Raw genomic sequence first — 25186 nt, 5'->3', positions numbered from 1 at the left:
CATGAGAAGAGAAGACTCCCTAGAAAAGACCCTCATGTTGGGAAAGTGTGAAGGGGATGACAGAAGATGAGATGGTTGGACAGGGTCATCGAAGCGACCAACATGAATCTGACCCAACTCCGGGAGGCCATGGAAGACAGAAGGGCCTGGCGTGCTCTGGTCCATGGGGTCACGAAGAGTCGGGCACGACTTAATGACTAAATAACAACAACAACAACAACAACAACAACAACAAGAAGGTTTGACAAGGTTTGACATCTGTTCCCACTCTTGGCATCAAGGAAACACCAAGGTTGTGGAATCTGTAGTAGATCCGTAGAACATTAACCCTTTTTTCAAGTAGTGTTAAGAAATATTCCTTCAGTAGCTCAGAAGGAGTACTTGACAATGTCCACCTTATCAAATTATTTTACCCCAAATGCTGTACTCGCACACTCTCTCTTTAGCTTAAATGTCCCCCAAGACTTTTCACCAGCCCTCTGATTGATCAAGTCAATCCCATTTTTCAAGTACAGTGTCACATTTTAATCTCAGCCAAATCAGCAGTAATGTGGTCTTGAACCCAGCTGCAGATGCTCTAAATGGTTTATTCTTCAAGCAGTTGAGTCACACACCAAACAAAAACAAGCTAATTTTTAACTGCAGTGCAGCCGGATGCTCATCCCAGCATCATTAGATGCCTTTTATCTCTTAAGGCAGCGGTGCTTCTAACTGCGAACCTAGAGTCTCTTTGGCTGCATTCATTTCAGCTTGGCTCCAGATTTGTGAGTCCTCTCCCCTCCAGCTGCCAATCCCCATCAGTTTCATTCTTTTATATTCTTGGAGGAAGCAGTACAAAAGAGTTCCATTTCCCTAAAGCATAAAGTTAAATAGAGTGAACTGGGAAGTTTCTAAAAAAAAGTAATTGAGTGAGATCGCCCGTGCGGCTGTTTTTAAGTGACTTAAATATAAGAGGCTCTCCTCTCAAGTCGGAAATGGAACTTTACAATATTGGAGGGTAATGTTCTGGCTCATTTGGAGCTGTTATCACATGTGAGATAGCATCGGGTATATAAGAAGGTGCATTTTAATAAAACGATTATTAGCCTGAACACCCCTTCCGTTCTTTTCAAAGCAGCAGCTCTTGTTCCTAAAGCCACCCAGAATGTGAACCTGTGAAAAGTCATCATTACTGTGGGTTTTTTCCCCCCTAGAGCTAAGAGGATATTAATCCATATGAAGGTGTTTTTCATATACATATTTTTTTTTCCAGGCAGCCTAGGGTGTCACTGGGAAAAAAGATTGTGTGCCATGTACTTTGTGACGAGTGTAAAAAATGGATGCAGATGACAACTGAACTTGTCTGTAATGCAGAGCTGGGGGGTCGTCTATTTTCCTCCAGTCACTGTTCAACTACTGGTTCCATCATCCCCTATCACGGGCGAGGCGGATAGGAACTGGGACATAACAATATCTAGAAGGATATCATTTTTCTTTGAGCTGTCGTGAGGGACGAATGCCAGAGCCTGAAAAGTTACTGTGTGGAGAATGTTGGGAGTTGTAGTTCATAAGTAGGATTTTTCAAGATGGTGGGAAATCCCCCAAGCCTATCACAAGTCTATGATGGATGGATTTCGATTTGGAGGGTAGACAATGCACGTTTCCCCTTGGAAACGGCCTTCTTTTCATCTACGATGACAGTGGTCCCCAACCTTGGGTCTCCAGATGTTCTTGGACTACAACTCCCAGAAGCTTTTGCCACTAGTTGTGCTCACCATGGTTTCTGGGAGTTATAGTTCAAGAGCACCTGGGGACCCAAGGTTGGGGACCACTCTCTTACAGCATAAAGGACTGCAAGAGAGAAGACGGGAGTGGAGAGAGGTCACGGCAATAAGTGTGTTCTATGTTGTGTGTCCTACCTCAGATGGGAGGAAGAAGATCATGAAGAACACAAGAAAACAATGAAGAAGAAAAGGACGAAGAAGACTCTGAAGAGAATGAAGAAGAAGAAGGCAAGGAAGATTTTGAAGAACAAAAGGAGGATGACAAAGGAAGTATAATATTTTTTTAAAGAGAACGGCAACCATTATCATTAAACTTTAAAAGTGAAATCTTTATATTCTTTTGAATTCATCAGTGAAACAGTCCAGGACTTTTCTCTGGTACTACTTTAATGGCAAAATTGTGTCTTCCAGAATCTCCTGCTCTTTCAGCCAAAAGAGACAAAACGAGCATTTCCTGGAAACACTGGGGACCTCAAAAGCCATTTCCCCCTGCAAGCCTTGTGAATCAATCAACACGTTAATGCCACACACAAACACACACACACACACACACACACACACACACACACACACACACACACACACACATGGACACACACAGCAGCCCAGCTGTACACTTTCTCATAACCTGAATTTAGCAGGCAGGGAATAGGAGTGGTTGGTGCAAGCCTTCCGAACAGAAGGATAAAAGACTTGGACCTCAATGAACCCCAAATGGGAGGTGTAATAAAATACAGCTGTAGCCAGTTCAACAACACAAGGATAATTGTAATACCCTGGCGAACATATACATCAGTTGTGGTTGCAAAAGCCAACTTGCCTGTTGTTTGCTAGGACTAAGAGGTGAGCATCAGCCTTTTTTCTTGGAAATTCATAGCATAAGCCTGTGATCAAGGGGTGGACCCCGGTAATGTCATAGAGGTAGAGCAGGCAAAGTTTGGGAGAAGGTCCGAAATGGCTTTTGAACCAGTGGACTGTGGAAATGTTGCCGTTCTTCTGCACTGTCGAGTCAGAACCGATTTATAGAGACTCTAGCAGGGCTTTCAAGATAAATGAGATGTTTTAACAGATGTTTTAACCCATTCCACTCCCCCAGTGAGTTTCCATGGCTGACCCCAGGTCTCCTGAGCCCCAGTCTGTCACTCTGTCCACTACACCAGTGGTCCCCAACCCTGGGCCTCCAGATGTTCTTGGACTTCAACTCCCAGAAATCCTGGCCAGCAGAGGTGGTGGTGAGGGCTTCTGGGAGTTGTAGTCTAAGAACATCTGGAGGCCCAGGGTTGGGGACCACGGCAGGGAAATCCAGATTGATGGTCCCAGAACCTAGGTAAACCCCAGCTAATTAGGAAATAAGCTAGAAAAAAAGGGAGGGGTGGGCTCTTGTCACATGACCAGTTTCTAGAGATGGACACCCTGACTTGGTTCCTAAATGGCAAAGCACACAAACTGGGATCTTCCAGTAGCAATACAGGCATTCCACCATTTAACCATGTTTCTTCCCCAAAGATCGTCAAAGGCTGGATAATTACACCCTTCTACATGTAGCATCTTTTTCTCCTTCATGTACCAAGTTCAGCACTGGTGTTACCAATAACCTCCCCACCATCTATACGATGTTCTTCTTTTCTCACTAAGTCTAATATTGTTTTCAGAAAACAATAGAATGATTGTGTTGGAAGGGGGCCTCTAAAGCCATCGAGGCCAACCCCCTGCTCCGTGCAGGAATCCAAATCAAAGTAGACCTAACAGATGGTTGTTCTATTTTCTCTTGAATGCCTCCAGCTCTGGAGTGCTCCCGAGGTAATTGTCGTACTGCTCAAACAGTTTCTGTCACTTTCCACACCATTTCACCCCTTGTGAAAGCATGGGCGATTTTTAATATTACTTTGTACTGAAGGGCTGGAGTTTAGCGCTATGATGCTTCCATTTGAAAAAGATTCCAGTGTGATCCTCTCTGTCAAAAACTTTCACTTAGATTCCTTCCTTCCTTCAAAACAAGCACATGTTCTGTCAGAGAAGCTCCAGTACAGGAGATTTCCTAAAGATTTTAGAAAGAGAAATGACCTTTTAGAGGGGAATCTCAATAAATCTTGCATGTCTTCATGACCAACTGACAGCAAGAGGGGTGGGACTTCTATTTCATTTGGAAGACCCTTTAATCACATAAGTAGGGGGAAATTATTTAACTTTTTAGTAACTTCAACCAAATTGTACGTTCAACATTAGTGATGTTTCATAGGGCCACATACAATTATGCAAGAGTGAGACCCATTGAATTCTGTGAAATTTGCTTCTAAGAACACACAAGATTGGTTTGGGTGAATTTTGAATTTTTGGGAAAAAATTTCCTTCTTGCTATGCAGAGTCTCACAGAGGATAATAGCTACAAGTTCCCCATATGGTCCACCTCTTCCCCATTAACTGGCACATGCAGTCTCAATTACTCACTCAGAGACATTTGTAGGAGAAAGAATAAGAAAGCATTTCATTGCATACAGTTGTGAGTAGATGAACAGCAAACAAAGAACAGCTGGCTTCCAACAGACTAAGGAGAGAGAAAGAGCAACACTCTACAGAGAAGAAATTTTCTTTGAATTCAGAGGTGGGAAACTATGATTGGTTACTGTGATTGACACTCACCCAGAGAGGTTCCTCCCAGTCACACCAACCACAGAGAGCATGCGAGGTTGTTAAAAAAACCCTCCAACATTGTAAACCCAAATACATCAGTAGTTTGTGAATGGAGGGAACCCTCAGAAGGGATGCTGTGTTCCAGATATCAGCTACTAGAAACATGAGCAGCTGTGCAATCTACATATTGGAGAGGTCTGTTTTGATTTTGTGTAATCCGTCCCTGAAACGGTTGGAACCGTAACAGGCAACACTGATACTAGAGCTACACAGAAATGCCAGCTGGAATGGGCTGAGAGGAAGGGAATTCCCTCTGGGCTGTTAAAAAAAAAAGATCTTAGGCTATAATGTCATGGTGGGCCTTTCGGAGCTACTGAAGAAAAATGCATGTACACAGAGCAGCACCTCAAGCTGCAGCACTTTTCTCTCACTTAAGAAAGACAGATAAATATGTTCAGTTCCTGTTAGCTCAGTGGTTTAGGTCTGACAATTCCTCACTGTGCTTCCTTTCAGAAGAGCCAGCCTGGGTAGTCTTGGGCAAGCTGCACAGTCCCAGCGCTCCCCCTGGAGGAAGGGAAGGGTAAAACACTTCTGAATACTCTCACTGGAAAACCCTGGAAAGGGTTGCTATAAGCCAGAATTGACTTGACAGCACATGATTATTGTTACTGCAAACTGAGTAAAGTTTTATTTTCTAAACCTAAATTTTCAAAGATGAGCCAGAAGGCATTTGAATGTCGGCGTTTGGGCTTCTCTGGTCTGTAGGGTAGATGGCAAAAGGAAAAGGAAAAATAAATGCAAAACTCTGTAAGTTTGCTAAAATGCACCAACCAACCAACCAACCAACCAACCAACCAACCAACCAACCAACCAACCAACCAACCAACCAACCAACCAACCAACCAACCAACCAACCAACCAACCAACCAACCAACCAACCAACACCATTCTGGATAATGTTCAAAATGATGCATGAAAATGTGTATTTTTTAAATGCACACAAACACATTCTCTAACAGAAAACACTTGAAAGAGATGCATATATGAAACCAAGGGGGGGGGGGCAAGGGGAGGGCTGTATGAAAAAGCATATATTTTGAAATAGGAATTGGGAATAAAGGGAGTGGTGCTTTTACCATCTAAGAACTGCAGAGTTGGAAAAGACCCTACGGACCATCAAGTCTAGCTCCTGAGGTTGGAAGTTTGATTCCCCGCCATGTGTCCTCCAAGAACAGCCAGCCTCTGTAGCCTTGGGCAAGCTGCATAATCCCATAAGAAAAGAAGGGTCAATCCCTTCTGAGTACTCTGTACCTAAAAACACATGAAGAAGGTCACCACAAGTCAGAATGTCATCATTATTGAGTATATACCCAGTATGGTGTGCAGAAACAAACTAGGACTCAGAAGAGCTGGGTTCAAATCCCTGTTCCACCATGGAATCTCATGGTTGTGTGTGGAACTGGTAAAAAACCTTCCTTAAATATTTCACTTACTTTGGGGGCCCTAAGATTACAAAAATTCTATCTCAACTTGATGGCTCATAATAATGGAGTATAGTCGAAACCAGATGGATGCAACAATCTTATGCTTTGTGGGAATCTCTACATGTTTGTGGGGAGATTTCCAAGAAGTGTAGACCCCCACCAAAATAATGTTCTGGAAATCTTTCAGCCGGTCCTAATCCATCATTCATTGGGGCATCTCATCCTTGTAACTGGAAGCCACCAATGCCTCAAGCGTGAAACCATAATAATAATAATAATAATAAAATTCCCCTTAAAGGGAAATATGTGTGAGGGCTAATTTGGGGAGGTGGGTATTAAAAATAATATGATGATTGAATATGAATATTTTACACATCCAAGTTTAAAACTTTATTTTTCTTGGACGCGTTCATGGTCCTTCATTATGGTTGCAACCTGACATTGCATAACAGAGATGTATCCACTTTCACGTCGGAGGGGAAAAGGGTAAGACTAATGAATCTCAGGAAAGCTAACTCACTTCACATGGGGAGCAGGAGACACTCAAAATGTTTCCAAATTAAATATATATGTACAAGAGCAAGAGGGGAGAACGGCTTCATAAAAATCTCGGTGGCAGAAACAGGCTGTCATTAATATTCAACCCGTCGCTCTCAATCAACAGGCTCCCTGTACTGTATTAGCAATTTTGATGTTAAAAAAATTGGGCTCTTTTTCTTAAGCATATGTTGACTTTTGGTTCACAAAGCTGTAGGATTCCACACCAATAAATATTGAGCCTGTTGGCTATGATTGTATCTTTCTATATTCGCATCAGAGCATTGCACAATTTAAAATTATGGATGTATATTTTGTTGTTTACTCGTTAAGTTGTGTCCGACTCTTTGTGACCCCATGGACCAGAGCACGCCAAGCCCTCCTGTCTTCCATGGCCTCCCACAGTTGGGTCAAATTCATGTTGGTTGCTTCGATGACACTGTCCAACCATCTCATCCTCTGTCGTCCCCTTCTCCTCTTGTGGTCACACTTTCCTAACATCAAGGTCTTTTCCAAGGAGTCTTCTCTTCTCATGAGATGGCCAAAGTACTGGAGCCTCAGCTTCAGGATCTGTCCTTCCAGTGAGCACTCAGGGTTGATTTCCTTCAAAATGGAAAGGTTTGTTCTCCTTGCAGTCCAGGGGACTCTCAAGAGCCTCCTCCAGCACCACAATTCAAAAGCATAAATTCTTCGGCTGTCAGCTTTCTTTATGGTCCAGCTCTCATTTCCATACATCGCTACAGGAAAAACCATAGCGTTGACTATGCGGACCTTTGTTGGCAAAGTGATGTCTCTGCTTTTTAAGGTTTGTCATCGCTTTCCTCCCAAGAAGCAGGCATCTTTTAATTTTGTGGCTGCTGTCACCATCTGCAGTGATCATGGAGCCCAAGAAAGTAAAATCTGTCACTGCCTCTATATCTTCCCCTTCTATTTCCCAGGAGGTGATGGGACCAGTGGTTATGATCTTAGTTTTTTTTTTTTTTTTTTTTTTTTGATGTTGAGCTTCAGACCATTTTTTTGCACTCTCCTCTTTCACCCTCATTACGAGATTCTTTAATTCCTCCTCACTTTCTGCCATCGGAGTGGTATCATCTGCATATCTGAAGTTGTTGATATTTCTTCCGGCAATCTTAATTCCAGTTTGGGATTCCTCCAGCCCAGCCTTTCGCACGATGTATTCTTTATATAAGTTAAATAAGCAGGGAGGCAATATACAGCTTTACCCTACTCCTTTCCCAATTTTGAAATGGCTTAATCCATAAACATTCCAGTTAAAGGACCAAATCACCTAACTGAGTTCACATTAATAACATTGGTGCCTAAAGTTTTTAATTCATCAAATTAAGCATGCAATTAAACATCAGGTTATTAGTTTTAAAGGAAACCCTAGGAGAAAGTAGCATACATTACAGACATCCATGCTGGTTCCTTCGTAGTGTCTTGTTGCTTATTCTTTCAAATTTACTCTTTCTGAAGTCCAAGCTGGAACTTTTCAAAAGCCTTAGACTATAAATCCAACGATTCATTTTTGGCTGGGAATGACAGGATTTCCCCTCTATTTCCGCCATGATCAGTTCCCTTCTCATTCTCCTGCCCATGACTCAGACTTCAGTAATGCCTCCAGTAATGCCATTAAAGTTATAGGTAAATACTGAACTAATTCGGATAAAATAAAGCCAAGTTAAAAGCAGAGCTTGACTCAATACTTCTTTGACTTCAACTCCCAGAATCCCTCAGCCAAGACCTCTACTCATACAAAGCCCTGTTTCTAAGCTTTGGTTGGAAATCAATAATCTGGCCCAATTAAATAATAATCAGCTTAGCCCAATCTCTGATTGCAGAGAAATAACATATGCAGAAAAAAAAAATACACAGGACATGTAATAATGGGCTCAAGCAACAGGAAGGCAGATTTAGGCTGAATATCAGGAAAAACTTCTTGACTGTTAGAGCAGTACGACAATGGAACCAAATGACCTCAGGAGGTGGCAAGCACTCCAACACTTTCAAGAGAAAATTGGACAACTGTCTGTCTGATCTGCAATGACTTGCATTGTCCTGCGTTGAGTGTGGGTTGGATTCAATGGCTTTATAGGTCCCTTCCAACTTCATTATTTAATGATTTTAAATAGGACCGGCTAAGATCTCTCCTGCAAAACCCCACAATTCTGCCGTACTTCATGGAGCACAAAGTGTGTATGAGATAAAATGCATAAACAGAAGACGGGATGTAGAGGAACACGTCAAAAAACTGAGAGCCGGTTGATAATCACATCCTTCCAGTAAAGAACGAAAAAATGCTACGAGCTGGTTCTAGCTTTGGAAGTTTCGCAGGCAACCGGCAAAGGCAGAAAGATCTGCGGGAGAACATTTTGGCTAGATTTGTCCCGATTCCAGTATCAAACTATTTTGTTGTGTCAAGTTTCCACGGTGTGTTTTGCATTTGTTTCTGTCTTCTGTTATTCAAGCAGGAGTTGAGCTCTTAAAGTGAGACTGCAAATCCGCTGTCATATGGAAGTCAGTGAGCTGTAAAATATTTAAACTGGCTACAGTTGTACCTCATTTGTTTACACGTTTCCAGCAGGCTGCTAAAACGTAACACGGCAAATGGGAACAAAAGCTGCTGGCTGCCGAATCGAGTTTCATAACAGCCCTATAAATGTGCATTGATCAGCAAGCTATTACTGTGCCTCCTTTACTTACCTTTAGCCCTGGAGGCTATATGATGTAGGCATGTGCCATGCTTCCACTTTCCCAAATGTTCACTCCTTTTATTCTAGAAACGAACAAAAGAATACATATTTCGTCCTGCAAAGATTTCCGAGATTTTTGGCCTTTCCCCTTCAATTGGCTTTCAGATCAGTTTGGTGTCGCCGGACCTCATCCAACATGGCTTGCCAAAATCTCGCAAGTGGTCTGCCAAGCTCAGTGGTCCACCTAACATGCGCTGTGGACTAGCAATCTGTATAGAAAAATATGACATGACCTTCGAACATCAGTCTGTTTAGCTCTGAATGATCTGTCGCGTTTTGGGGACGTGTTTTGCTGGAGGAGACAATAAGGCTAGGAAAAGCTGATGGCAGCAGGAAAAGAGGAAAAACGAGATGGGAGATGGATTGACTTGGTAAAGGAAACCATGGCCTTGAGTTTGCAAGAACTTAGAAAAGCTGTTAAACATAAGATCTTTCAGAGGTCACTCGTTCATGATCTCCAAAAGGCAACTAAACAACTAATAATCCTAATGATGTATTCTCACAATCTTGTATTGATATTTTAGTTTTGTATTGCTGTTCTCGAGTTCCAAGCTGTTTTGACTACATTGCACAGAAACATGACATATACATTTAGATGATGATGATGGTGATGGATTGCCTACAGCAGGTATCTAGAATCTTAAACAAGTAGTCTATGCCACTTCCTGCTTAATCCTTCCAACGAGAGATGTTATGAGTCATTCATTTCGGACGTATGGTGGCCATAAGTAGTAACCTCAAAAAGGTCTTAACATTAACACCCCAACTGCAGATTTTCAAAGTAAAAGCAATCCCCTCTTTTAATGAACCAAACCCTTTCATTTCCAGCTTTCCCCTGCTCCTACTGCCTTCCACTTGCCCTGGCATTGCTGTCAGGGACAGGAAAGGAGCCTTGCTAAGAAATGTGAGGATAGTGAATACATTTGGGTACCCCTTTTGAGCAATGACACCATCCTGCCAGCTCATCTTTCCACCCCGGAAGCACCTTTAGATTGCTTCTGACATGGTCAAAAAAGTTGCATTGTCAAGATCTCTTCTAAGAAGTCTTGTCTTCTCACAATGCACCTGAAGTGTGATTTCTACTGTATGATAGGCCTCAGTGGGTCTAACACCTTCTTATATATTCTCCTGGTAGTCTGTGGTATTCATGAAGCTCACCTGGTACACCTCATTTGGAATGAACAGATTACAGTATTTTTTTTCACTGTCTAGCTTTCATATCCATGCATAGAAATCAGGAAAACCATATCATCAATGATCTTGGCCTTGGTCTCCAGTGGCACATCTTACATGGCCGTGGGGATATGGTGAGTCAGCTCCTCCCTAATTTTGTTCATTTTATGTGTTTGTTTGTTTGTTTGTTTTATTTATAAGCTGCCTTTCTCCCAATAAGGGGACCCAAAGTGGCTCCCAATATTAAAAGAATAGAATTAAACACATAAGTTAAACGAAAATTTTTTAAAAACACCAATTACACGACACACTAATTAAAATATAATGGAATAATCAGAAACAGGAAAAACATTAAAAACTGTCTTAATTTTAAAAGTTCCATTGATTCAAGGGCCCTACTCATGTTGCGTTTGACTCCTGGGTTTCAGCTTTTGCCTGGAGGCTCACGGACATGAAAAATGACTATATGAGGTGTGTGTGTGTGTGTGTGTGTGTGTGTGTGTGTGTGTGTGTGTGTGTGTGTGTGTGTGTGTGTGTGTGTGTGTGTGTGTGTGTGTGTGTGTTTAAGCACCTGTGTGGGAATGTGCATGCTTGTGTTTTGTTGGGGGTGGCTGAGTCCAATCATTCTATTATTGGTTTATTTTATATCCACTGGATATTTATGGTGAATGGCAAAGCGCCAACGCCCAGGGGCATAGAAGCTTAAGGTGGTTTGGTCTCTAGAGTTTAACAGCCCAGCAAACAAGCAACGGTGCTGTTGTAGCCATTCCAGCACGCACGCACGCACGTGTGCACACACAAACACACACACACACATACACCCCACAACATATATAACTTACAGGGTCGTGAAAATATTCCAAACAAGGTCCCTTTCTTTAACTGAACACACAAGGGACCCTTTCTTACCATGTGATAAAATTGCAACACATTGATTCTTTGTGAAAAGGTTTACTAGTCACTCCCCAGCTGTTCCGATTGACTTTTGTGTATCTGTGTGTGTTTCTCTAGTTGTCCTTTTATTCTTCTCAGAAGCATTTCTTCTGCAGGACGGTGCACCCGATCTCCTTGTATTCTTGCCGGGTGACCCACATGCTCTTAAACGAAGCCAGGCTGGTGAGCACCGATGCACCAATCCAAACAGAGAACATCCTATCTCCTGGTGCCTCCACTTTGGCCGACACGCCTTTGGGTGCAAGAGTCTGGAGTTCCTTTAGAAGTCTTTCCCTTAGACCAGGGAAAAGGGTCGACCCTCCTGCCAGGACCACATTCTTCCAGAGGGCCTGCTGGATGCTGCTGTCACATTTGGAGATGCTGTCCGCGATCATCTGGTGGACCCCGGGTGCTGTGACTCCAGCATCCCCTGGGCTGAAAAGGGTCTCTGGTGCTCTGAAGAGCTGGTCCCCAATTTTGACAGGATTTCCATCAGGGAGAGTGTAGGTTTGGACCAGCTTTTTGTCTTTCTCCTGCTCAGGGTCTAACGCTACATAGCACAGGTTCTCTTTGATGTCCTTCACAATCTCCTTCTCAGCAGAGCTCAAAAAGGTATGGCCAGTCTCTAAGAGCAGCGTCGCTAAATGTTTTATGATATCCCGGCCTGCAAAATTCAACCTGGAAATGGCATGAAGCAAGCAATGACCTTTGTAGATGGGCACAGTCAGCGTGACACCATCTCCGCTATCTAAGACTAAGCCAGTGGTACCACCAGAAGCGTAGAGGGCCATTAAGGCTTGCAGCCCCACAAACATGGCTGGCACCTGGAAATGCTCAAACATGATCTCTGTCATTTTTTCTCTGTTGGGCATGGGATTCATGGGTGCTTCCGTTAATAACACCGGCCGCTCTTGGGCTCTCAGTCTCAGCCTGTGCTTGTATATGTACCTCCAGATTTTCTCCATGTCATCCCAGGAGGTGACTATTCCATGCTCCACAGGATATTTGAAAGATAAGATACCTCTCTTGACTTGGGCTTCTTTGCCAACATAAAACTCCCTCTGTACTGGGCTGAACATGATGGCTTGGGATTTGGGGTAGCCCACAACCGTCGCAACAACGGCTCGAGGAGCTTGCTCTCCAGACAGACCAGCTTTGCACAACCCCGATCCATTGTCAATAATGACAGCAGGAAGTTCTGGTATTGTGGAGCAAGACATTCTCTCAATCCAAAGATCAGGGAAATGAAGGTTTCCCACCACTTTGTGCCTTTCTTTTTGGTCTTGTAGAAAAGAATCCTTCGCTATCAAAATGCTAGAACCCTATGAGTCACAAAACGGGACGTCTCCCTTTTTCCTAGTGATGTACAAGCATATTGCATATGCTTTAAGAAACTGATTCTTCTCCAAGAAGCCGTTAGTGGATTTTTGAGGATGAAGAGCATCAAGAATGGAGAGGCAGAGTTTTGGATCAGCCAATGTTCTATGTTAGGCTCAAGAAGGAAGATTCAGAGCCCTGGGAAAAGAGAGAACCAGGATCTCTCTGCCATGATCATGGGAAATGAACCCCAAAGATCAAGAAGAAAACTTTGGTTTACAACCACCCAGCAAGGAAGTCAGGCCGAACCATCTTTTTGTTCACACTCGGTTCAGTTTAGAAAGCCTTCATGGAGTACCATGAACTCAAGGCAATACCTTGTATTCTTGTCTTCATTGTACAGCCCAGGAAGGATAGTGTTGAGGTGACATCAGAAAAGCAACATGATGTCAGAAAGGAACATCAAGTGCTTCCCAACCTTGGGTCACCAGATGGTCATGGACTACAACTCCCAAAAAATCCAAGCCAACACAGCTAGTGGTGAAGGCTTCTGAGAGTTTTACTCCAGGAACATCCAGGGACCTGAGGCTGGGAACCACCGGTACAAACCAAATCTCTGCTCTGACCCTTGAGACCCAGTGTGGCTGCATTGGTTACTGAGTCCTGGACCAGGATGTGGAAAATCCAGGTTCTGATCCTGACCTTCTTGATGTCAATACAGCCTACCTTACAGGATTGTTGTGAGGAGGAAGGGAGGAGGAAAAAAAAGAAGAGAGCCATGCATGCTCCCTCAAGATCTCCTAAGGAAAAAAAAAAGGTTCAAAAGCAATAAAACCCAACGAGCAACTGCTCATAATATGCAAAATGATTCAAACCTGTATTGGTTGAGCTAGCATAAGACCTGTTCTGCTAGAGGCTCTGCATTTACAGAGTTAGCACAAGGGTAGCACCCGGGGATGGGATTTTCTGATTTCCTGGACTACAAATACCACAATATTCCATTCTGGAAGTTCTACCTACCTTACAGGAACCTTACAAATGCCTGAATGTGGCTCACCTGGAAGAAAGGCCTCAACTGGAAGGCTTTGAGGCCAAGCTAGGCCTAGCTTCACTCAAGCTTCCTGTTCCTGCCCCAGTGCTAGCTGGGAGCTTTCTTTCTGAGCAAGAAGCTTGGGTGGAGATTGGCGTAGCGAAGACTCAAAGCCTTCCCATTGAGGCAGGTTCTCAAGAGAGAAAGTCCCCTGCCCTTCCTGAAGCTGATGAAGCCAATTAAACTGGTCCCTACACATCTGGCTGCACAAATAACTCTTCACATCGCTAAAATGCATATGAGACTTTTTGCAGAAATCCAGACCACACCAACAAAGGGATGAGGCTGTATAATATCTCCCCACCCCCTCCTTCTCGAGCAGAATCAGGAAAGGAAGAGCCAGTGTTTCAACAGCCAGACAAGGAAAATGAACGACAAACCCCATGCGGTTCTTTAGAACTTGTAAAAAGCTCTTTTTTAAAAATTTAAACCTTTAAAAGAAGTAAGTTTTGAAACGACCCATAGCTGTGGCTGCTTGTTCATCGTATTAATAAGTCCCTAAGCCCTCTTTAAAAGCATCGCCGTTGCACAATGTTCGGTCCAAATTCTTGGTAGTCGGAGGCGGTGACCCACATTGGCTTGAAAGTGCTCAGGGATGTTATGATGGAGCCGCCGATCCATGCTGAGAACCACCGGTCTGGGGGCGAAATGACCTTGATGGGGACCCCTTGGGGGACCTGTATTTCCATCAATTTAAAGATTCTCTCATCTAATCCCGGAAAGAGCGAGGAGCCACCCGAAAGCAACACAGTCCCATAAAGGACATTGTGGATGCTTGGGTCACATTTTTTAATGCTCCTGGTAATCATTTTGTGAAGTCCGTAGCCATTCCGGCCGACGATGCTTGGCGTAAAAAGAATCTCTGGGGCGAGGAAAAGTGAATCTCCAATTGTGATCTGACACCCATCAGGGAGCTTGTACTCTTTGGTCAGTCCCTCCGACCCCTGGCGGGGGTCTAAACTGACATAGCACAACTTGACCTTGATGTCTTCCACCACGCTGTTCCATTCCGGAATGTTCCGGAGGTGTTGCCGTCTCTCCGCAAGGAGCTCTCTGAGGTATTCGGTGATATCTCTGCCACCAACCTCCAACTTGCCCACAGCATGGGGCAAACAGTATCCCTGGTATACGGGCACCGCGTGGCTCGCTCCATAACCGCAGTCCATTACTATGCCGTTGTAATGTGCCGAGGCGTAGAGAGATAATATGGCCTGGATGGAGAGATAAAAAGCGGGCACCTTGAAGTGCTCAAACATCAGCTGAGTGATCTTGGCTCGGTCCTCTTTGGGGTTCAAAGGGCACTCCGTCATCAACACGGGCCTTTCAAAGGCTTTGACTCCCAAGCCTTTGTCATAAATGTGCTTCCAGATCTTCTCCATCTCATCCCATGAGGTAATCAGGCCGCCCTCGATGGGCTGTCTCAAGGACAACCATTCTTGCTTCTCCTGGGCTTCGTTGCCGATATAATATTGTGCCTGCCTGCTTTTTGATACTTTGCTTCTCGGGTAGCCCAGGATGGGTGTCATGACGTGCCGTGGGCCGACCTCTCCTGAGATCCCAGCCTTGCACAGCCCAGACCCATTGTCGATGATGACAGCAGGAAGTTCTGGTGTGCCGGCGCAATGCATTCTCACAATCCAAAGATCAGGGAAATGAAGGTTTCCCACCGCTTCTCGCCTTTCTTTTCGGTCTTGTAGAAAAGAATCCTTCGCTATCAAAATTCTAGAACCCCATGAGTCGCAAAAAGGGACGTCTCCCTTTTTCCTAGTGATGCACGAGCATATTGCAAATGCTTTAAGAAACTGAGTCTTCTCCAAGAAGCCGTGAGTGGATTTTCGAGGATGAAAAGCATCAAGAATGGAGAGGCAGAGTTTTCGTGCTCTAAGCAGTACATCTGCATGAATGATGGCAGCCTCTGGTCTAAGATAGCCCCAAACTTGCTGGCTATAGCTCTTACTTAACAATGGATGAGGTAGTTCCTAGCAACTGTTTGGTGGTCTCCAGGAAACCAGAAGTAGCCTGTAACCAGGAGACTAATAAAGTATCGAGATGTAAACTCATTTGCTTCTTCTAATCTCAGTGTTGGTTGGGATTAATGTACTTCTGGGACATTCCTCGGTCTTGGACTTCCTCAGTCAGAACATATGACAGCCTTCATTGTTGGGTGAGGGTCAAAATTAGGCAGAGTTAATGGAGGTGACCATCACCCTTCTGTACCTTATACGTTTTCATTGAGTATTCTCCTTTTTCAATACCTGCTTGTGCAAAGATGGAAAAAAAAAAAAACAGCCAAGGTTGGCTGGGAGATTCTGCAAGATGTAGTTAAATAAAAAGTTACTTTCTCCTTCTGTGTCCAAGATTCATGAAACGTCCTTTATTGAGACAAAAATGGATGTTGTCTGGGCTCAAACCCACCAGTCCTCCTTCTCCCTGAGTTAGGACCACTTTTTCATTCAGCATCATTTGTTTTGAAAACTGTAGAAATTATTTTTCCAAAATAACTCCTTAGCTTGCATTTATTTGATGATAAATTACTTTCTTCATGAACTTGAAGGAGTTCAGGTTCACCCAACTTCAGGTCCAAGAAAGAGAAAGGGGGAAAGAGAGAAAAGATGGTCAGCATGGGGAAATCGCAAGCACAACCCTTTTAAGAATGACTCCACAAGGGGAGTATGGCCATTGCCCTTTTAAGTCCCTCCCTCCCTTCTCTGTGACTGCCTTAGAAAGTCAGTGGGGCTTTCTCCTACTAGCTGGAAAAACTGGTGCCCCAACTTCAGATCCAAGAAAGAGAAAGGGGGAAGAGAGAAAAGATAGTCAGCATAGGGAAATCACAAGCACGATCCTTTTAAGAATGACTCCACAAGGGGAGTATGGCCATTGCCTTTTTAAGTCCGTCCCTTCCTCCCTTCTCTGTGACTGCCTTAGAAAGTCAGTGGGGCTTTCTTCTACTAGCTGGAAAAATTGTTGTGTGGATTAAAAAAGAAAACAGAGCTCCTAGTGCTACAGATGCAGACAAGATTTGGGCTTGAGGGTCCTAAAAGAGCATACAGCAAATCAAGCACCAATCCATCAGTTTTTATTCGAACACTGAGAGGGTTAGGGCACACCTACTGAATCCGGCCAGTAGACATGGGTGACAGTTGCGTTCTTATTAATAATAAGAATTTAGCAAAATCTGCCAATTTCTGGATAAACAGGAAGAATTTGGGATTTAAAAACCCGAGAAAAGGCAAAATCAAAAGACTCATCCGTTTCTGGACCTGAGCTTTTATAGTGCTTAAAATTCAAATTTCAATCACCATGCAACACAATTCAGCAGACAGATGGTACCATTTATCCCTTGTAGAATGGCATGGGAAGACCCAAGAGAAAAACCACCACAATCCAAATTCACAGGGTGTTTCCATAAGCATTTATTTTATTTTCTTATAAATACTGCCCAGGCAAAAATGCAAAAAGAAAAAAGAGAGAGAGAGAAAAAGAAGCTGATTTATCTCATATATATATATATGGAGGACCGCTTTCAAATATCTCTATATATGTCTCTATATAGATATATATGGAGGGTCATGTATTGGCCACACCTTCTGTTTTGTCAAATTCATGGGTGGTTTTTATTTAAATACATTTCCGATGAATCACACCCGGGCCAAACTCTTCGTAATCTTGGAAGGTGACCCACATTTGCCTAAAAGAGGTCAAGCAGGCCAGGATCGAGGCCCCGATCCACACGCAGTACTTCCTCTCTGGGGGTGCGATGATCCGGACCGATATCCCGATCGGCACCTGGAGCTGCATCTCTTTCAAGACACGCTCGTCCAAGCCACAAAACAAGGTGGACCCGCCCGCGAGGAGAATGTTCCCGTAAAGATCTCGGCGGAGATCGATGTCACATTTCATGATGCTGTTGAAGATCATCTGGTGGACCCCGGGAGCATCGACGCCCAAGCTGGCCGGAGTGAAAAGGGCCTCGGGGGCTCGGAAAAGCTGGCTCCCGATCTTGATCACGTTGCCATCTGGCAGTTTGAACTCTCTCAACAGGTATTCTGGCTTCGCTTGTATTTCCAGGATGGGATCTAGAGCCACATAACATAGCTTCTCCTTGATGTCCTTCACGATTTCTCTTTCAGCTGTGCTGACGAAGGAATGCCCACTCTCCAGGAGCAGCCGCATGAAGTATTCGGTAATATCCCTTCCAGCAACATCTAACCTGGATACCGCATGCGGCAGGCAGTAGCCTTCATAGATAGGGACAGTGTGGGTCACGCCGTCTCCACTGTCCATGACAATCCCTGTGGTTCGTGCTGAGGCGTAGAGAGCCAGCGTCGCCTGGACCGCAACATACATGGCCGGCACCTTGAAGTTCTCAAACATGATCTCCGTCATCCTTTCCCGATTCTGTAAGGGATTCAGTGGGGCTTCGGTGAGCAAGACGGGCCTGTCGCTGGCTTTGATCCTCAATTCGCACTTATATATATGCCGCCATATCCTCTCCATGTCATCCCAACACGTCACAATGCCATGGTCAATGGGATAATTCAACGACAAAACTCCCCTTTTGGACTGGGCTTCTTCGCCGATGTAATATTCCTTCTGGCCGGCCCCAAGCATGGAAGCTTTGGCTTTTGAGCGGCCCACAATAGCTGTGATCACAGACCTCGGGGCGCTTTCCCCAGCGATACCGGCTTTGCAAAGGCCGGAGCCATTGTCAACGATCACAGCTGGGATATCTAAATGTTTGGCCTCTGACATTCTTGAGGATGGTTTCTGTTTGCCTTGGAGAAGCTGATTGAGAAGGTGGTGGAACCAGAGACCAAACAGATGGCTTGAGAATGGAAGGTTCTAGAACGCTTATGTCATATACAACACCAGGCCTTGTAAACAGAAGGGAGTCATTCTGCCCAGGCTTCTATAAGAAGAAGCTTAGGATGTGATCACACAGGGAAATAGATCATATTTTGGATGACTTGAGGAGCAATCCAGTGCAATATATTTCTTACTGATCACACAACCTATGGGGAATTTCGCTCCAGCCCAAAACCGATCAAAGGAAAAGCTGGGGCTTTAGAGTCCAACTGTAGAGCTACTATTTTGGAAGGTTGGACTGGAACAATTCAAATTGAAGGTTTGCCTTGAGGGAAATTGCTCCTTTTCCATGGGTTCGGATCCCCGTGCTTTGTCAGCCATTCTGAAGGATGCTTCCAGGTTGCAAATTCAGTCTTCCTTTTTCTGGTTTCCAAGATGCTGGATCTATCATACAATAATGGTGTCGGGAGGGGGCCTCTGAAGCCATCAAGGCCAGCCCTCTGCTCACAACAGGGATCCAAAGCAAAACAGACCTGACAGATGATAGTCTAATGTTCTCTTAAAAGCTCCAGCATTGGAGTGCTCACCGCTTCCCAAGGCCATCAGTTCCATTGTCATACTTGCTTTGTTAGGACATTTTTCTTGATATTCAGCCTAAATCTGGCTTTCTGTAGGTTGGACCGATCATTACATGTCCTGTACTGAGAACAGATCCTGACCTGATTCTTCATGACTGTCTTTTAAGCACTTCCTAAAAAAAGAGTGCTTTCCTAGCTCCCCTCCGTTTTCTTTTCTCAATGAATTAGTAGAATGCAGAATGACAGCTCAACAGAAACAATACCCTTTCAGACTATGAAACAAGGTAAACAGATTAGTGGAGATGTGTCCAGAAGAACCAGCAATGGAGAGAAGAGCTATGCAAGTAAGCATTCAAAAACTTTATGACCTTCTCTTTCTAAAGCGTATGAACAATTTTGACATTTCCTACTCAAAATATGAAGCATGCACTCAGTCTTCACTTCTTACAGAAACTGTTTTGCTTGTCTTTGCAGTCCCTCCACAAAGAGGCAAAGATCTTTCTTTCAGGCAAGCTTTCCCTCACTGACTGCCTGAGTGGATTTTTCATTTTTTTGAAAAGGGTTGTTGGGCCTTGTTGCTTTTGAATAAAATTTTGGTGCTGCTTTTGTTTTTAGTGTAACATCTGTTTGATCCTTTTTTTCCGTATTTGCTGGCTTTCTGTTTTTAGCTTGAAATGTCGTCTTTGAATGACGTAAGCTTCCTTGGGTCCTTTCAAAGAAGAAAAGTGGGGTAAAATATTTTAAATACAGACAGACCTTCTTTTGACATTCAGCTCTGCACACCAGAGTTCAAAAGGAAATTAACAGCCTAGGAAGGTGTCCCTGGGAGGGCAACCAAGTTGGAAACCAAGCCTTATGAGTTGAGGGAGATGAGAATTGGAGAGGCAACGTGATAACTCTTTCCCAATATTTGAAGAGCTGTCACGTGGAAGATGGAACAAACTATTCTTTGCATCATTGAGAAAAATCTCATGATGGTAAGAGTACTTCAGCAATGGAACAGAGCAAATCAGAGGTGGTGCACTCTTTTTCCTTGGAAGTTTATAGGCAGAGGTTATCTAGGCAAGTCTGGCTGGATAGCTCAGGGAATTAGGTCTCCGACCGCAGAGCCGGAGGTTGGGAGTTCGATTCCCCACACTGAGCCTGTGAGAAAAGCCATCCTGTGTAGCCTTGGGCAAGCTGCACAATCCCAGAACAAGGGGAGAGCAAACCACTTACGTATACCATGAAAATCCTAGTAAAATTCAGAAACGATTTGATAGCAAGTTGTTGTTGTTGTTACATATGTCAATTATGGATTTTCTGCTCTAGCAGGAGGTTGTGTTCAGTGACCATCAGAGTCATTCTGAACTCAACAGTTCTGTGAGCTTAGTAACGCAACATTTGAAATCCGTGGTTTATCTACATTTCATGTGTGGGCATAGGTGCAACCGGCGCTCACAATGATTTACAGCTCCTTGGGGGAATGAAATCTATTCCAAAACGATAAGGTGGCTTTCATAACAAAGGTAACTTCTACTCTTCCGGTAAATGATATACTCCAGGCACATTGTGGCACCAGTTTGCGGTGTTTAACATAAATCCAGTTGGTTTTAGTGGGTCTACTCTAAGCACGACTACAGCTGGGTGCAACCCTTTGTTGTTATTTTTGGCCATATTATATTTTATGCCCAGTTGCATGTTTTGAAAAATAGTGGTTCAAAAGCTTTACTATTGTTATTAGGACCTGCACAGACGTAACTGAGCATCAGAGTTAACTTTGGAAAGCTATCAAGTTTGGCTGTGAAATATAAGCTAGAGTAAGAAAAGAAAAAGAGAGAGAGAGAGAACTTAGATTCTTTAAAATCACCTGTGAGCCAGTAGTTAATAGCAAAGACCTGTAGCAGTTGCATTTTAATTGCTCTTCTCGATGGCCTTAAGTTATGGGCAGCTTCAAAGCGAGGGTGGCTTCCATTAAATTTAATTACTCTGTCTTGTAGCCAGCGTGGCAAAGGTGCCACTGCCCCATTAAAGGTGATTATGAAACAGAAGCAGATCCTGGCTGAGAGATGCAAGATAAGAAGGGACTTTGAAACATGAGTGGATGATTCATATGAGCAAAGGGGTTTGGGTCCCCCCACCCCCCAAAAAAGCATGCCGATAGGGCAAAGAGACATACAGAAGCTCTCATTGCCTCCTGGAATGTTAGATGCCCACATCTCACAAAATGTATCCCTGGTCTTACAAAAGAATAAAATCAATCGACTCGGTTTCTTTCAAAGAATCGCCAATGCTTCTTCCTCAGAAAACCCTCCTTCGTTTGTATCTTATGTTTTGTTTTGGAGATAATTCAGTGATAAGCTCTAGTTTTCGGGTTGTCTCTCATTTTCTTTGTGGGTTGAGAGGTTCTGCACACACACACCCCAATGCTGGGACTGCTGGGAATTGGGTGACTTAGAACAGTGGTTCCCAACCTTGGGTCCTCGGGTATTCTCGGACTAAAACTCCCAGAATTCCCGGCCAACACAGCTAATGGGGAAGGCTTCTGGGAGTTGCAGTCCAAGAACACCTGGGTTACCCAAGGTTGGGAGCCATTTCCTGAAATGGGACTGTGAGCAAAGGTCATCTCGAAGTCCTCAGCCTTATTTGTGAGGAGTGAGGGGTGGAAAGGGACATTTACCAAATTTGCCTCAGTGAAGGTCACCATTAGAAGTCGCAGCATCCTAGTCTTTTTCCTCCCTTCTTCCCGCCCACCTCAGGTTGCCACCACTTATAGCAGCCTGGCCGCCATTTTGAATTCCCAACTCCACATTCTCAATGTTGAAAGCCTCAACGCTAACACGATCCCAGAGCCTTATCTGTGGAGTGTGTGTGTGTGTGTGGTTGAATCACGTTGCGCTCACAAACACAACGTGAAGGGAAATATTCAGCAAAACACCTTCAAGATAACTTCTCTTTGTTCGTTTATTTACAATGCCACCTTTATTTAGTTCTTTAATATGCCGCCATTCTCCATTCCGAGAACTTAAGACAGCTGACCATATATTTAAACAGTAACAGGATTAATCATCATCATCAGGTCATTTCTGACTTATGGCAACCCTTTACAAGGTTTTCCCATGAGAGAAGAGTAATGAGAAATGCTGCATTTAATCTAGGCTCTCGTGGTGAAGAGCTGCACAGCCTTGCCATGGCTTTTTTGAGTGGGTGGGCCGAGCGAAGGAATAATCTCAGAAATGTTGTCCGAGAAATGGTCTCTCAGAAACAGAATGACAGAAGAACAAGGGGATGGCTTGCAGCTCGCTCTTCTGCTCTGGGAAGTCTTCTGGGTGGCTGGCCTAACCAGAGCAGATCCTGATGGTGCCTTGGTGTGTGTTGTCTAGTTGGATTGGGTGGAGGGTGGTGGAGCATCAGATGGCTAATCCTTTCTGGTCCATCTGACATGTATTTGCCAAGATCTTCTCCCAGTTCTTTGCTCGCTCAGACCGATGGGACAGAAAGGAAGGAAACCTTGCACCAGAAAGGACAACTCTGCAAGCATCAGAAGACGCGAGATGCAGTATTTTGGAATGCCATCTTATTATTGAAATGCAAGAGAAAATGTAAGAAAAATTAATGATGATGTGTTTCGGTATGAGAAATACTAGGTATTGAAGGAGGACCGGAAGAGGAGGAGGAGGAAGAAGAAGAAGGTGAAAAAGCAACAGGAATTTCATTTGTCAAAGAATTAACTTGCTTTCTTTGGATTTTAATACGGCTTGAAAATCAGGGCCCAAATCCTGTTGCTTAGAGGAGCAAATCACACTAGAGTAGGCCTATTGAATCAGTTTAATGAGTCAACACCTCCATAAGTTCCATGGATTCGAATGAGCCTTCTGTAGCTGTGATTTAGTATGCAGTTAGAGTAGACTCATTTGAGTCAATGGGACTTATGGAAGACTTGACTCACCAAATCCCCATTGATTCAACTGGCCTATCCTAGTGTGATTTACTATGCTAATTAACAGGATTTGGGCCAATATACCACAAATGGCAACATTGCCTGTATATTCTTTTGGAGCACAGCCAGGGTATCATAACATTCCTTTGGCACATAATGAATGATTCTCAATGTAGTTTAAGATACTTGGGGGGGGGGGGAATGGCCAAACTCAGTGTGCGTCTTTTGCTTTTATCCTCACAACAACTGTATGAGCCAGTTTAAGGTTGACAATAATTTTTCTAAGGCTGCTGCTTTCTCTCAGATATCATGGATGAGTGGCAATTTGAACCCTGGATTTTCGGCTCTTAGTTGAGCACTTGAACCACAACACATGGTGGAACAGACGTAAGCTCTACCAAAACCTGTGGTGGGTCTCAATCCATTTATGAACTCAATTTCTGAATTCACGTCACACTCAACGTTTAGCAATACCTTCATCTATTATAGACCAAGGGTTCCCCCAACCTTGGGTCCCCAGGTATTCTTGGGCTACAACGCGCAGAAACCTTCACTAAATGTGCTGGCCAGGATTTCTGGAAGTTGTAGTGCAAGAATATACAGGGACCCAAGGATGGGAACCACTGTTATAGATGAAGGATAAATAACGGAATGCTCTCCATAGGTTTTGGACTGCCGCTCTTGCAGTCTCCAAAGCTTGGCCATGCCGGCTAGAGCCGGGAATTCTAGACAACGTATCTGAAGCATTGGCTATGTCATCCTGCTCAAAGACACAATGATGAACGAGCTTGGTCCCAGACACTGGTATAAGGGCATAGTCAAGTATATATGAGTGAGGAACCCAACTCACTGGTCTGCACGTGATATTTTCCTGTTCTTTTTCCACACAATGCACAATGACGACTTTGAACCTTCCAGGACAGATGGTCATAAAGGCTTTGGCTCGAGAATTCGAATTCTTAAAACCCACGAAAGGCTGTGATTTTTGTTTTTATTTTTTTATTTAATAAGGGCCGTTTACTAGAATTCTGACCCAAACACCTGTGAATAGCTTCCCACAGATGCTGCTCCCCTCCCCATGAGAAGGCACAAGCCATAAATAGTTTAATAAGCTATTTATAGGGCATTCTTTGCCTGCTTTATTTGAAAATGGTTGAGCACACAGTTTCCACTTCAAGAACTGTACATTGCTTTATGCTTTTATTGACCAACCTCTCTCTTAAAAAACAAAATAAAAATGAACACGTTCTCCTTCATTCATAGCGGCTTTGTATAAGACACATTTCAGGATCCTTAGCTCGTTTTTTAAAATGAAAACAGACCCATTATAAAAAAAAAGCTGCACTGGGGGAATCAACCAAATCAAGATTTCTCCAGATAGACTCAACAAGGTGAGCCTATGTTTAGAACAGACTGAACGTTTTGGTTTTCGCTCGAGTTTGGTTTTCGCTTAGTAGACTAAGGGACTGGGACCAGTTAAACAGCACTAATGGAAGCTCCATTGGCACTGGGGGGGGGGGGTCCTACTCTTTTTTTGGAAGAAAAACAAGATTTATTACTCCAAAGAATTCTTGTTGAAAGTCCAGTTGATTTACTTTGCATCCAGAATAAGATGTAATCAAGAGAAATCACAAGAGATTCCAGTTAAATATATATATTAATCGTCATATATATTGAGTGTGTATAATATAATATAATATAATATAATATAATATAATATAATATAATATAATATAATATAATATAATATAATATAATATAATATACATACATGTTTGAGATATAAACACAATGGCTGAAATCCAGCAGTAAGGAGCAACTAAAACAGGTCTCCTGAATCAACGGAACTTACATAGATGTTGACTTACCAACTCTGCAATGATTGAATGGGGCTACTCTAGTTGTGTGTTACTGCAGGATTTAAGCCAGCACATAAAAGATACACATTTCGAAATAGAGATAGATGTGTTTAAAATATCAAATAGGATTTGAGAGACACAGAGATTGTGTAGCGGTGAGGAAGATAACAAGCTGATGTGCTGTTTTTCTGATAGGAGCACATAAATGTATGCATTAATGAAAATATTCTTAGCACTCATTAGATGAGAAAGACAAGGGTGTTTCTGCTATGAGAAATATAAGCTAAAATGTCCACATTTTCATGCAGGCTTAAAAAAAAATACCCATCATAAAATTCAGGAG

At 43.5% G+C, this 25186-nt stretch overlaps 3 protein-coding genes across 4 annotated transcripts; all 3 read right to left on the bottom strand.

Moving 5' to 3' along the window:
• Nucleotides 1-11118: 11118 nt before the first annotated feature.
• LOC140701640 (actin-2) lies at nt 11119-14086 on the bottom strand. Its single transcript, XM_072977671.2, has one exon. It carries the CDS (start codon nt 12492-12494, stop codon nt 11370-11372), a length of 1125 nt encoding a protein of 374 aa, XP_072833772.2. The 5' UTR covers nt 12495-14086; the 3' UTR covers nt 11119-11369.
• Nucleotides 14087-14153: 67 nt separating this feature from the next.
• On the bottom strand, nt 14154-16637 carry LOC110086823 (actin-related protein T2). The gene has a single exon (XM_020808032.3). It carries the CDS (start codon nt 15307-15309, stop codon nt 14191-14193), a length of 1119 nt encoding a protein of 372 aa, XP_020663691.3. The 5' UTR covers nt 15310-16637; the 3' UTR covers nt 14154-14190.
• Nucleotides 16638-16808: 171 nt separating this feature from the next.
• On the bottom strand, nt 16809-24484 carry LOC110071690 (actin-1). Of its 2 annotated transcripts, XM_078379109.1 has the most exons (2): nt 17814-24484; nt 16809-17627 (listed from the first exon to the last, which is right to left on the bottom strand). In XM_078379109.1, exons 1-2 carry the CDS (start codon nt 18431-18433, stop codon nt 17300-17302), a joined length of 948 nt encoding a protein of 315 aa, XP_078235235.1. In that variant the 5' UTR covers nt 18434-24484; the 3' UTR covers nt 16809-17299. The 2 variants fall into 2 exon arrangements, with proteins under 2 accessions (XP_078235235.1, XP_078235234.1); XM_078379108.1 differs by having other exon boundaries at nt 16809-24484.
• Between the last annotated feature and the right edge of the window lie 702 nt (nt 24485-25186).

This window comes from Pogona vitticeps, chromosome 7 (genome assembly GCF_051106095.1).
Source record: "Pogona vitticeps strain Pit_001003342236 chromosome 7, PviZW2.1, whole genome shotgun sequence".
NCBI classification, from domain to species: domain Eukaryota; kingdom Metazoa; phylum Chordata; class Lepidosauria; order Squamata; family Agamidae; genus Pogona; species Pogona vitticeps.
This window is presented reverse-complemented; position numbering and strand designations above follow the sequence as displayed.

Excerpts from the sequence above, each read along its gene's own strand:
- LOC140701640 (XM_072977671.2), bottom strand. The coding sequence starts at position 12,494 with ATGTCTTGCTCCACAATACCAGAACTTCCTGCTGTCATTATTGACAAT.
- LOC110071690 (XM_078379108.1), bottom strand. The coding sequence starts at position 18,433 with ATGTCAGAGGCCAAACATTTAGATATCCCAGCTGTGATCGTTGACAAT.
- LOC110086823 (XM_020808032.3), bottom strand. The coding sequence starts at position 15,309 with ATGCATTGCGCCGGCACACCAGAACTTCCTGCTGTCATCATCGACAAT.